Genomic DNA, 14,450 nt, shown 5'->3' with positions numbered 1-14,450 from the left:
AACCCGCCTATACGCAAGTGTTTCAAGGCGCGACGAGCCAGGGAAAGGGGAACAGAAGGAAGACAGAGACAACGATCTTACGGGGCCAAGTGACAATGAGATCGCGCAAGTGCAGGGGAGGGGGCAACTACTGGTACACAGGCATCTCAAAGAACAGGTTCTGGAAATGGCATTTAGCCTTTTGATGGGGGCTCAATTTGGTGCCCTGAAAACCCCCACTGCCAATGCTGCCCGCTGTTGAAATGGCTTCACCCAAAGGAATGCCATGGCACTCTCGCAGCTCTTAGCTTTCAATGGAACACCGTATAAGTGCATGGAAATGGGTGATGTAAGCACAATGAAGCCCCCTCCAAAGCCACACAGATATGCATTGGTGATTGGGCACAGTGCAGCATGCTATGCCAAGGCAATCCCAGTGGGCTCTACTAGCATGAACTCCATTGTGTCAAAGCCCATGCAAGCCTTTTCCCACCTTGGATGCCAAAGGGAATCCTTATGACCAAGGGGACTCCCTTGCTTTCTACATTGATGGCAAAGATCCTGGCAATATTATGTATCAAGTCACTGGCCCTCATTAGGACTCCGGCGCTAAACCATGGTGCTCTAAGCACCATGGTCCATGCCGGAGTCCGCCATGGAGAAAGGGGGAATTACCACCCCATTCCAAGGTTGGCGAGCGGTAATACCCCCTTTCTCCATGGCCCTTCCCCATTCCCATTTTTGCCCCATAGGGCTCAATGGGAATGGGGAAGGCGGCAATTACGGTACCGCAAATTGCGGTACCGTAATTGCCATCAAGGTCCCTTTGCGGGTCCCTACTTTAACGGCTGGTCAAGACCAGCCGTTAAGGTCGGGAGCCGCAAAGGGACCTCGTAGTAAGGCGTTAAGGGGTTAACGGCGCCGCAGCCTTTTACGGAGCTTTTAACCCCTTAACGCCAGGGTCGTAATGACCCCGACTGTATTTTTCAATATACTGTCCTCAGATGGATAGGCTAACGGATCATTTTAATACGACTCGACATAGGTCATCAGGAGGATCAGCTACTCTCTCCTTTGTTTGTCCTGTGTAGTTACTGGCAACGCTTAACTATCTTTAGTCCTTTCAAAGTTCTCCACACGCACCAGCCGCAGGAGGTGCCGGCTATTTTCAAGGACAACATGTTCTGGTATGTCCATTAGAAGCAGAAAAGTAAGGTCGAAACACTTGTGTACAGGCGCGTTATAAATGACTCATCATATTATATCACAAGATATGGTAGTTGGTTACCAGAATCCTGTTGAAAGCCCAAGATGTACAACTGCCCCATTCCGACAAACAAGCACATCCTGGTGGCAGGGGAACAAGTCATGCTGCTGCTGCCTAGTTCTGGCCGCAAGTTCATGCCCCACCTGCGAGGTCTCTCTGCCACGATGGAATAATGTCTGAAAAGTGTGCAAACAGAAAAGGGGGCAGTTATAGCACCCTGCCACCCTCCAATGCGGAAAACATAAAGCATCCCGAAAAGCACAATCTGTTTTGTGTGCTTACTGCTCCAGAAGAAAGAGAACCTCAGCTGCTTTTTGGGGGACCTTACCTCCTCATGGAATTAAAAGTATCTACAACAGTTCACCACACTTGGACGTTTCCTATTAAGAAAAGCTGTCTATGCTCCCAATGTCACCCATACAGCTCAGATCGCCGGAGGCTTGTCCGTGAGGCCGCGTCCATATTAGGTAGAAGGAAGCCATCTAGGAGATCCAATCAGTGCTTAAATGTGGATCACACAAGAATGGATGTCACCGAGTTCACCCATGCCAAAACCTGATGGAAGCAGTTGCTTGTGACAATATGCCCACAGAATAAATCAGATAACGCGTTGGTACACTTCTTTAATAACAAGTGTGACCTTTTAGAGAGTGTAAGTGGTGCCAGCTACCTCTGTACACTAGAGTTGACCAAAGACTAGTGGTAGTTTCTCTAAGTGCTAAGGGCTTCAAGAAAAGTGCCTTCTTCGCATCGACTATGCCTCTACAAGTGTAGAGCAGCACCAACGTCCCTCGATCACTGTCCTATTTCTACAGGTAATAGAACAGGCTCTGAGGCCTGGGTCTGTAGCCTGCAGATATCCAGATGCTGTGGACTACTACTCCCATGATTTCTCATTATTGACGTTTTTGGCTGGGGCTGAGGGGAGTTGTAGTCCAATACATATGGAGAGCTAAGGGTTCAATAACCAAGCCCTATGTTCCACTCAAGGACCACATGGCAGTCTGCAGCCCACTCCTCCAACATGAGCTGACTACTACTGCAACACAAAGTCCAAAACAAAATGTAAGTCGTTATGCTGGGTATGATGCATGCAGAGGGTGCATGTGGTCCAACGATATTAAAGTACAAGTAATTCAGCAACACACACCCAGGAAACCAAGAAGGATGTCCCACCTCCACCACCTGTGGTTTCTACCTGAAGCTTCTGCACGAGAAGGAAATGTTGCCATTCAAAAAAAGTATTTGCAAGGTTGGGGGCATCTATTGCTGGCTTTGCTTGACTTGCAGCTGCCATGTCAAAGGATCTGAGAATTCTGTAGGACTGTTGTATCATTCACATGCTATTTCGTGAGTGACATGTATGTGCAGTGCTTTTACATTCATTTTGTATTTGAATGGGTCTTAATTGTCCCTTTCAAACTTGTGTCTCTGTATTTCACTTTTATGGTTTTATATTAAATTGTGTTTTATATGGATATTTCTGCTGTTGATATTGAATATTCTATGAGATGAACAAATTGTTGTTGTTATTAAAAACTAGATTACAGGCAAGTCCCTGAAGATGCACAGGCCATGGCCTATATTCACATCCCTGTGTGCATGCTTGTGCATGCTTGTGCATTGAAATGTTACATCATCTTGTTCTCAGGCTCAAATGGTTGAATACCATTTTGCAGCACAGAAGGTGGCATCTATGCGCATATATCTTTTTCTAAATGTAGCCCATGTTTCATGTATTTGCTATTAGAAGTTCTGCTTGGGGACAGCTTGTAGTTGTTTGTTCACGCTTGCACAGAGAGAGTGTGGCTTGCAGAATATGGACCCCCCGCCACAGTGTAAAAGTCTCCCTCCCTAGTTCGACCAGCAAGTGTGAGAGAGGCGTCCTGCTAGTTGATTGGCGAGCCATCAGCTCCTGCCTGCTTTGGCCACTGACAGAATCCGCCCAGCGACCAATCATGTAACAGCAAGGAAGATCTTGCCCTGGTTCAGCCTTTAGCCTGCGATGAGGGACGTCCTACTCTATCATGATGATGTATTGGCAAGCACTGAGGAGGGATTAGAAAAGGCGGGGGGAGGGGGCAGAATGGGGGTGTAAGATTGCGGAAGCTAAATTACCTAAAGAAGCACATCTCTAAGGAATTGATAAGAAGCTGTAATTGAGACTAAGCCATCAAGAGGACACCCCTAATGACCACTGCCAAAATCTATATTGACAGAATACAGAAGAAAACTATCTACAATTAGCTTGAATTCCCTGATCTTTCTGTGTCAAATGATTTGGTGGCTTGCAAAGGCCTACAGAGACTTGTATTTCCCATAGCACACCAAAGATACCTCCTGTCCTCACAGTCCCCCAGAGAGTCTTCCTGTGCTTAGATTGCCAACAGTGACTTTCTTTCCCGAAAGATACTCTGGACTCTATACGGACTTCATTGTCCCTTGCCTTATCCTCCGACTGACACTTTGTGCCTCCTTCTGAATGTAGCAGTCTCATCGGAGTGAAGACCGCAGCCGATTGTGTGGCCACTCAGTCATGTTCTTTACGGCAAATAGGATCGGTCTTTCCATGCGGCTGAGATGAATTAGGGATTTATGCATGTGGTGAAGGGCACGGGATTCCAAGAACAGCCCAAGGCCATGTGCCATTCCCCACACCCAAGCAAAGCATCCGGAATGACGTCTGCTGTGCACATAGGAGAGGTGTCCGATGGTGGCAGCCTTGGCTAACATGGCAGCCTTTATTACCCCACTTAAACATGGCGGTCCTCATTACCCCACTCAAACATGGCGGCCCTCATAGCCCCATTAATTTACACGGATTGTGTCAGGTTCATGTTGATGCAAGAAAATCAACTATATAGTTCAGTGTAAATGCATCAATTCCGCGCTGATCACAATGATACGTCAACTTGTGGCAGCAATACAACTCTGCGCATGACCTCCCTTGCAGGGTTCCTGTGCCGACTTCTGGTGCTACCGGGAATGAGAACAGGCAGATGCAGAGGAAACGCGTAGAAATTAAATTGGGGAGCTTTTTTCCCTGCACCCATTCGACTACGTGTGTTCATGTACACAAAGTCCTTAGATTACACCTACGAAAGCCCCACTATCCCGAGAAATGTGCTGTTCAGAAAGCCCCCAATGTAGACTTCTAGTTCTAGTTCCACTTTCCAAGCCCCCTACGGAGACTTTTTCCTTGCAATGTTCTCCCAAGAGGCCCCTTGTACCAAACCCCTCCTATATACCCAGGACCCTTGAGTACCTCTCGAGACCAAAAGGTAAATGAACCACTTTACACTTGTTATAAGGCAATATCAAGAGTCCTTCCTTTCTAGTGCACGCTGCAGTGCTCCCTAATTCAAAGGGACCATGTACTTTCTGTCTTCCAAGACACTCCACCACCTCCACTCTAAGGGACAGCCTCGCCTATCAATTCAAAAGACGCACTTGTACTCCCCCTCTAAAGAAGGCTTGAGGAGTTATCTTTAAATACCCCCAATTCCCTCCATTCTAAGGGGCCGGGGCTCTGCCCCGATGACCCTAGCGCTGAACTATCTGCTGTCACCCAATTCAATGTTATCACTTGCTTAAGGATGAAAGGTGGAACAACCCATCCTCATCTAACGCCTGTGACTTGCAGTTATCTGCAGCTCTGCAGCGGCTGCTTGCGGTCCCTCTGGAAACCAATGTAGAGACAGTGATCTACATGTCCACAGATCTCTGTGGCAAGAGGCTTAAGCGTGTCACTTGCCTTATTTGGGTTACTAATAGCGACCTGTAAGTTACACACAGATTCCTGCAGCTGTTGCCCTAACCCACTGAATTATTTCTTGGTCTGCTAAATTGCAATGTAAGGGATAATATTGACATGTGGTTGTGAAGGATTCCCTGACCATCATAAATTACACCAGACAACCTTCGTTTTAGTGAAGCCTTGGAAAGCGCCTTTTCTACAACCCAAAGTGTGTACAGACTTCAAGGACGTATACAGATATCTGCCCCGCAGGCTCAGAACTCTAACAATGCCAGGGCCTCTCTTTTGTGGGGTCAATGGTGCTTTTTGTTAGCCAAATATAAGAATACATATTTGTAATGTTCTTTGCTACTTTGCAGACCCAACTACAGATGTCAACATGTATTTAATTCAACAGGCTCTCAGTGACCCCTAAGATGTTGTGTTCTTAATGACTCCACCGAGTATCTCATATTTAGGCCTCTCTCTCCCAGCCATAAAGAGGCCAACTGGCTGCTGTACCAATCTCAGGTTGTGTGGCCCTGGAAACCATGTTTGTCCCAGATGCTCCTGTTCCAAGAGTATCCAGTAGACATTCTCTCTAAGGGACACCGTAGATGTCCCCCGCCTTATGGATCATTGCACTAGGGAGCAGTCCAAAGACCCCTTCACCCTGGTTAACTCCATGGTTTTGCATTATAGAGCATCCTGAAAATGCACACACTCTAGATCCGCGGAAAGACTCCCATGCTCAAGAGGGCCCCAGACAGAGCTAGAAATTCTGCCAATTCAGAGGGCTCTAGGAACTTATCAATTCTAGTGGACCACAGACAACCCACCATTTCAATGGATGCAAACACCCCAGAGGAAACAAGTTCTCTCATTCTGTAAACCCACCCAAACTCTCACACTTCATAGGACAGCGGAAGATCTATCCCTGCCTAGGAGAACCCCAGGACTGCCCTAGTCTACAGCAAGTAGCATGTTCCCTCATGATTTGCAAGCATTAAGAACCTGCATGTTACATTTCTACAGAGACTCCTCCGATCAAAGATACACCTTGAAGCCGCTCACAAAACTCCCACACTTCACATGGAGATACAAAAGAGAAGAGTGAAAAACACTGCAAAAGTGTGAGTGAAGTGAGTGAGCTGAGTGAGTGCATGGGTGGGTTGAGAAGCCATGAGTGTGAATGACTGAGAGCACACTGATACCAGAATTTTCTTCAACTGATGCTCACACTCAGGAGAAGCCAGAGGCTCTATTAAATGGCTGCACAGACTCCAGCATCTAGGCCATTGTCACCTATGTGGGCCTGAGATGTACTGGACTACAACTGCCAGGATCCTTCCCCACTGTCCAGGCTAGCTAGGGCTGATAGGAGCAGTGGTCCAAAGAATCTAGAGAGCCAGGAAATAGGTATCCATGATGTACTCCTTCAGATACCCCTCTTTCCTAGTTACCCTTAGAACCTAAGCCAATCACAACAATCATCCAGCGTTAGGGAGACCCAGAAGCCCTCTCTGTGGAGTATCCAAAAGAACATACGAGGATTTGGGGATCTCAGGGCCACCCTTCCACTCATGAAAGCATTAGGGACTCCTCTCTTGCTTTAAGGTTTCCACATCTATTCTACCAAACCTAAGGATCTCAAGGCTAACCTGGAGATTTAACTGGTTTAAATGTCCCCTATGTCCCTGAGACTCTGTGGAAGTGGCCTTCGTGTCTTTTTTCACCCCTGTGTAACCCAGATGCCTTCCGATGTCGCGCGTCATCCAAAGCATCTGCTCCCTGTGGAAGAATAACAGACTCGCCATCCCGGGGCAAGACCAGAGAACGGCTCTTTACAAACTCCACTCAGCAAACTTCCTTTTAGAGGATTCTCAGGTTCAAGGGAGGAGTTCTCGGTCTCAGGGATATTACCCATTTCTCTCTTAAGTAGATTCTAGCATACTTCTGGCCACTCACTAAGTGTCACTCTCCAGCTTCAATCATCATTTAAGATCCATTACTAGTGCCCAGGGAATAGCCTACTTATGGACATGTGCAGGGCACTCAGTCAATGGAACCCCTTCCTGGGACCTTAGAATACTCCATTAACTTCAGGAGAATTCCATTATGCCATTGCTGCAGACTCCACCGGGACACCTCTCTTATCTGTGGGACTTTTTCATAGGGACAGTGTACTCCCTTTTACTTTAGAATGCTCTAGCAATCCATTTATTCAGCGGGAACCATTCTTGTCTGACCCCTTTTCTATTGCTAATATACTTTGAATAGTATGACACTTTGTCTCTTCCTTGCTTATATTATCCTTTGGGATAACCCATCAATGACACCTATTCTTGCCACTCCCAACATACACTGTAGATGCAGTGCTCTCCGATTCTCTCTTTATGGGTCTACCCAGTCTATGGACCCATTCATGATGCTGACCAAATGCAGCCTTTAATTGCAGAACACTGCCATTGTCTCCTTCTCGAATATGTTACATGTGGAGTATAACCAGTCTATCGATGGGATCGCTGAATAGACCTTTTGCTGCAAGACACTTCGATCCTCCACTTCCTGTGAACTCCATGCCGGTCAGTAGACAGTCTTTGAGCTCACTTTTCACATCCCTTCCAAATTACCTTCTCAGACCATCGGATGTTCCAAGACAATCAAATATCCTTAGATTTTCTAGAACCATTTCAGCTGGTTTTCATTCTTGGTGAGCCCCAACAACCGAGTTCACTATGGAAGACCCTGGAATGCTCCCTTTTTCCATGATTCCCTCTGACCACCAGTCCTCACACGCTCCATTTCCTCTCTCTCATCCCTGTGCTTGGCTCCCTTCTGCAACTGCCGGCTCACCGGCACGTGTGCACCTGCACAATGTTCCGGCACTGTTTACATTTGACTGAGCAGCACCAGCGGAAGGTGCAGCTGCAGCGCTCTACCACCTCAGTCTCTGCCGTGTTGAAGCCCCGACCACAGCACATCAGCTCGCAGCCATCAGTGGCTGGAGAGGTGCGGTTGCATCGGCGGCCCGTCGTTCCTGGCACCCCATTCCTGGGGTCATTGTGGCAGAAGTCCGGACTGGGTGACAAGTAGACCAGGTCCTGCACGGTGTAGGGCTTAAAGTGGGAACTCTTGGGCACTAACAGTTTGCGGGTAGCCACCTTCTGCTGCTGCACCTCTGTTGCCCCCTCAAACTTCTCCTTCAGCACATTGCCAACTTTGCGGAAGGGGGGCATGACCTTCCAGCAGGTGCGCACCTCACAGGAACCTGAGACGCCGTGGCATTTGCACTCCACCTTCATGTTGGACAAGATGGCCTGCAACAAGAAGAACATTATAAATGATCATTAGGAGAGCTAGAGCGGGTGCTCCACAAAAACAGGCAGAGAGAAAGAGAACAGTAGAGCTTGTGATGCAATATATGTAGGAAAAACCATGAGGTCAGATCAAGCTGGACAATGGAGCACTAGAGATGGTGATACTGGTGGATAGAAACGACCCCCTATAAGGCAAAGGCATAGAACAGGCCCATGAGAGCAGTAGAGATTGTGTTGATATAGCGAGAGAAGACACATAGAGAGGTCAGGCAGAATATGTACTAATGAGAGCCGTAGAGATGGAGTTTGCATCTCCAATGGACTCCATGCATACCACCATTTGGGAACTTCATGCATTGCCAACATTTGCAAACAATAAAAAAATGTTTTGGAACAGGCATATCATTCTGTAATTAAAGAGATCCCTGGTTCAGGTGTAGGACCAATTTCACAGAAATGGTGCTATAACTGAACCAGGGATCTCTTATACAATTCATTTACGTCAGGTCTGAATGTCATACCTTGCTTCCAAGAGAAGCCATTTTGAAATTTCAATATATGTATTTGGTATTTTGGTATTTTTACTGTGCAGATTGTTCAGGATTTGGCATACAGTTATAACTGTTCGGGCCACATCTCTTAATGGGGAATATTGTGGGTGTTGGTCCTGGTTCCTTTGTACAGGGCACCACAGGGTTGTACAAATGACGCTGTGTATGGCTAATCATCTGCGTCAGGCACTTGCTCAAATGTGGCGCCTTAAGTCTCAGGCTCTGACATCAAGAGCCATGGCCCGTGTATTTAAATGTTTGGCCTTCAGACTCGATGGGAGCTGTTGAGGACCAAGCTGTGCGGTGGCTTCACTTGCACCATTCTTTTTACCATTGGAGTAAAACTGAGCTAACCCTAGATCACTCTGCCTACTGCTAAGCCCTGACAGTGGGGGCCTGGCTCAGCATCCAAGGTCATAGTGTTTCAGTTTTTGGGGTATGGGATGGTCGTACCTCAACCCTTGTCTGCGAGCAGTCACTTGAGCATGGGATCTGGCAGACCTGTGACACGGATGCAATGTCTTTGGTCTTTTCTTTCAGACTCTCAACATCCAATCAGTTAAAGGAATCATGCAGAAAAATGGCTCTGTAGGCCGCTTGCTCTGACTGGCATTTTTGTGATAACATGGACATGTCCTTTAGTGTCAGAATCTTACTGTATCTCCCAGGAGGTGGCTAGCCACAGAGTTCTGAACTGAAGACCCATAGTGAGGCAATATTACAGTTCATACATCTATCAGTGCAGCTTAGGCAGCCATTTTTGAAGCATGGCTGGAGGTTGGGAAGCTTTGTAACCGGCGAATGAGTGGCTTGACGTACAAATGGAAGCGATTGAACCCAAAGAGAAAAGTGATGGCTACCCTTTGGATCTGCAAATAATGCTGCTCCATGGGAAGGAGCGCACAGCCGGCGTACGCAGTGGTGTGAGTCTGGCAAATCTCATTGGATTGAGCCAGGACGGTGCCCAAGCCTCACAGATTGGCGTCATCCACGATCTAGGGGCTATTGTTCACTTCAAAGTATCAACATATTTGCCACCGCCAGTGGCCTTAGGAATGCCTCTTGATGTTGATCTGACCATTCACATTTGGGCAGAGCTCTGGTAGGTCCAGGTAGCGGCATGGCCAAAGATGTGAGCATTGGTAGGATTACCCTCTGAAGTAATGTGTGTTGACAAGGAACTGGCAGACTACCTGTGGAGTTCTGTGTTTTAGCAAAATGTGGATGAGTAACTTCTTTAATCAGTTTCCAAGCATAACATCCAGTTTCTAGAGTCATTATTCATCAGATGGTAAAGTCCAGATCTCATAGACAAGCACCGGTATCCTCTCTCTCAGGCTACATCTCTCAACTCCCTCAAGAGAACACCAGTCACACAAACATTCTAACCAGTAACATTCCATTGTCAATCAAGACACTCACTCCAGATTCCATTAGGATGCAGGATAAGACCAGATCCTTACATATCTCCCCTCCTTAGAGATATCAAAAAAAGACAACCGGTTAACTCAAGCATAACAGCTATATACAGCACACACACACAAACACCCACAAGTTTGATGCACCCGCATCATCTCTCCAAACTAAGAACATTCTGCTAACCACTTCCTATATTCCATGAACATCCACACCGCCGTGTGACACAATTACAACCAATGTCCCTTCCTCTTTCTACTAAGTGAAGAAGAAGCATCCAACTACTGAAAACCATTACTACACTTTACAAACATAGAGGCACCCATACCTCTCATCCAAATGTTAACTCCAATGTCCCCCAATAGAACACACACACAACTCCCTCACACCCTTCAATTGCAAACCGGTATGTGCCTCAACACATACCAACTCCAACTAGGCTGAGTATCCCTGATACTCGAGTATCTACTTCACTACTCAGTGACACCATTACCCCAATTGTGCCCATGTTGAAAGTATTCCTCAGTACATCAAGCTCCTTTTTGGGAGAATCCCACTTCATACACCCAAGCAACACACAAACATCAATAACTCTGCTAAAATCCTCATATTATCATGACAACTACTGTAAAGTTTCTAAGCACAACAACCATTAACTCTGCTTACCCATCAGCACATATACACTTTAACATAACCAAACTCTCATTAATTATGCATTATAAAAGTCCCACCTGTGTACAAAAACATTAGTGCAGAGAAACACTACTTTACTTTCCACATACCAAACTCTAGCAATACTGACTACGCAACCTATACTTAAATAAAAAGTCCATCTGTGGACGGAAATGAGTGTTAGTTAATTATGCCAGTAACACTCTATTCCACTACTGAGCAATTGTTAACAGAGGCCACGACTTTTACACTCGATCCGTGCGCACCAATCAATATCATGCACCACCACTTGCAACAGGCCCCCCATCACAAATGTTCCTAAAACACAAATACTGAGTAACATTTCAAAACATCACTAGAACTACGCATGTTTCAATCACTTCCTTCAAAAATGTCACTTTAAATCTCCTTTAAAACCCTTCACATCAGGATTTAAATCCTGCATGCCCCTGGCTGACTGAGCACAAACACCTTTGAAAACTAAACTCAAAACAAAATTTGTAAACAAAAATTGTAAACCTTGTTCTCTGCTCCTCAGCAGTCGACCACTTTGATGGAGCCCCCAAATATCTGGACAACACATCCCACAAGAAACTACAACCGTCAATGTCAAGCTCACACTGTCACGCACTCACGCTCTTTAAATGTTATACAGGACTCACATGACATTTATCACCAAACTAAACTTAATCTGCTATTCCACTAATAAACAAATCCTCAAAAGCAAAGAAAAACGAATAACTCTGTTCCTTGCTCTTCGTGTCCACATCTTTAAACAAACAGTACCTTCGGGGACACGGCCCCTCCTTGTGTCCAATTCATTAAACTAAAATACCTTTAGGGACATGGCCCCTCCTCATGTCCACATCATTAAACTCAAAGTACCTTCAGGGACACGGCCCTTCTTCCGGCTCAATGATGCAGTGCTCTGCATCTTTGTGATATTGCTTTCATAACAATGCGACCGCAGCACACCATAATCCGATCCCCAATTGAAAGCGCAGACTTGAGAGCGAAGACTCTTCCAACCTCTCCTTTTTGCACTCTTCTGCACAAGGAAACCTCCTACACAGCACAGGCCGCTCCCTGCACTTCTCGCTGGCACACATTTTGCAAGTGTGTCACTCGGCCTGAAAAGAGCCTGATGTATGCAGCCTTTTCTCCTCAGCAAAACCAGAATTAAGAGCCCCTTCCAACGCTGTAATGGGCTCTAACTCCCTTATGATGTTGCTGCATATTGGCTCCGAGCCCCTTCATAAGCACATTTGTGACTCTGAATACCTCCAACTGTGCCATGGGCTCCAAGCCCACAAGTGTATTCACGGGCTACAAGTCCCTTAGGTGCAGGTACGGGCTCCAAGCCCTCTCAAACACTGGAATGGCCCTCAAGACCCTCCTCTGCTCCAGGCGCTTTGTACCTTAGCCAAAACTCCTTCAAACAACTTCCCTGTCACTTCTTGGTGCAGCTTAGGTTCATAACCTCTTCTGATGCTGCTGCCCTGGGCTCCAAGCCCCCAGTTGCGCAGCATGGCTTCCTAATAATCCAGGCATAACTTAGACCCCCAGGCCTCCTCAAATCGCTATTGCCTTGGGCACCAAGCCCTCCATGTCGCAGCTTGGGTTACAAACCCCTTAAAACAGTCTTTGGGCCCTCAGCCCTGCCAAAGTCTCTTGACCTTCTCTGTGCTTGACCTGTCTAAGTACTGACTGACCAGCTGGCCCCTGGCTTTGGCGCATCTCCTTATTTTCTGCGCCTGTGCCCTTTGCGCTTTGCCCTTCTGCACCTATAGCATTAAGCGCTATTCCTACCTGAGAGAGAGGGTCTTCCATGGTTTGGGGGGGACGGTGCTTGTCTCTTCTTCTGTGCTGTCCCCCCAGCACAGCCAGCATCCTCGTCGCCAATGTGGAGTTCTGTGTTTTAGCAAAATGACTCTGACATCCTGACACCGGCATCCTCTCTCTCAGGCTACATCTCTCAACTCCCTCAAGAGAACACCAGTCACACATAAACATTCTAACCAGTAACATTCCATTGTCAATCATGACACTCACTCCAGATTCCATTAGTATGCAGGATAAGACCAGATCGTTACACTACCAAGATGATTTCTATGGAAGTAGAATCTTTAACGTTTTCCACCATCAAAGGGTCAACTGTGATGACCTTGTGGCTGACTATGTAGATGAACAATTCCAATGGACTGTGAAGAGCTTGCCTTTCTCTCTGTATAGGGTCAGGACAACGTAAGCATTCTGCCTCAGTGTGTATAGTTGGACCTTTTTGCCTATATTGAGGAATCCGGCCAGGCTGGCGAGGGGGCTGGGACTCAAGCCCTGAATTATTTCCACTCTGGCGGAGATGCCACAGATCAGCCATCAACACCTAAACTGGCCCAAGAGCATGGAGAATGTTATGACTGAGCAGGCCTCTTTTCTCAATTTAAGCTGGTGACATCTGGCATCCAGGTCACATTTCCAAGAAAGCAGTGGCTTCATTGGTTAGGCCATTGATGCTGAGTGTGATATGGCCTTCTCTGCGAATGGATTGCTTTGAGAAGAGCATGTTCATGAAACTGCAGGTTATTTGGGCTGCTTTGTCTTTCTCATGGTAACATTTGGCAAAATGATGGTGCAGGGCTCTTCACCGTCTCAATAACAGCATGGGAAAGCACCCTCTGGTGTCTGAAGTCTGATCTATGTGGTACTGGGCCACGTTGCCTTTCTGGTGCAAGCCAATGCTGGTGCAAGTGGCTATGAATTCTTTCAGTAGATTTTTCAGAGCAGCGGTGTACATAACTAAGGTGAACCTGATGAGCTCCAACCCTTCTTTGGATTGTCACGTGGTTGACAATGATCGACACATAATTGGCCTGACACATGGATTTGATTATTAAAAGTATTATTAGGGGTTGGTGTTAAGATGGAGTTCTGAACTCTGACCTGGTGGGCAAAGGTTCAAAAGGCCAGCCTAGTTTCTTGGAACAGAGTAACCTTCTGGGCAAGCCAGACCAATCAAGGTAGCATTGGCAGCAGTCAAGCCTAGGTCTCAGGAGGGGTGAGGGTGATCGAAAGCCCACAATGAACACACACAGTAAACAACACCACGTATTACTCTCAGTCAGGTGTATATATCAAAAATACATATACATTTATTAAAGACCTTTTAAAACAAACACACAGTAAATCTCAGCAATATTAATAAAACCAACACAACACTAACTATGAAACATATATACAATAACCAGTGACCTAAAGGAATGTTACAGAGTATAGATCCACAACCTGCAAAGAAAGGGGTCACACAGTGCAAATATATCTTAGGCAGTACTTCACAATACAAACCCTAGCTAAGAGGCAGTCCAGTCCCTACGATGAGTGGAGCCTTGAGCTCAAAAGTATATTCGCTGTTGGTGCACGTGATTGTGTGGTTAAGTTCAAAACAGGGTCTCTTCAAGGGGCTGTAGCGACTCAGGAAGGTGGGTGAGGCAGTGAAGAATCAGTTCCCACTA

General features: G+C 46.6%; 1 protein-coding gene across 1 annotated transcript in view; it reads right to left on the bottom strand.

Annotated features, from left to right (window-relative positions):
- Positions 1 to 7,358: 7,358 nt before the first annotated feature.
- LOC138580277 (protein Wnt-4-like) overlaps positions 7,359 to 14,450 on the bottom strand; it is a 135,462-nt gene continuing 128,370 nt past the window's right edge. Inside the window, exon 5 of the mRNA XM_069650689.1 lies at positions 7,359 to 8,302. Coding sequence (XP_069506790.1) covers positions 7,835 to 8,302 — 468 coding nt within the window. The 3' untranslated portion in view covers positions 7,359 to 7,834. The remainder of the gene's footprint in view (positions 8,303 to 14,450) is intronic.

This window comes from Ambystoma mexicanum, chromosome 3p (genome assembly GCF_040938575.1).
Source record: "Ambystoma mexicanum isolate Mex_15411 chromosome 3p, UKY_AmexF1_1, whole genome shotgun sequence".
NCBI lineage: Eukaryota > Metazoa > Chordata > Amphibia > Caudata > Ambystomatidae > Ambystoma > Ambystoma mexicanum.
This window is presented reverse-complemented; position numbering and strand designations above follow the sequence as displayed.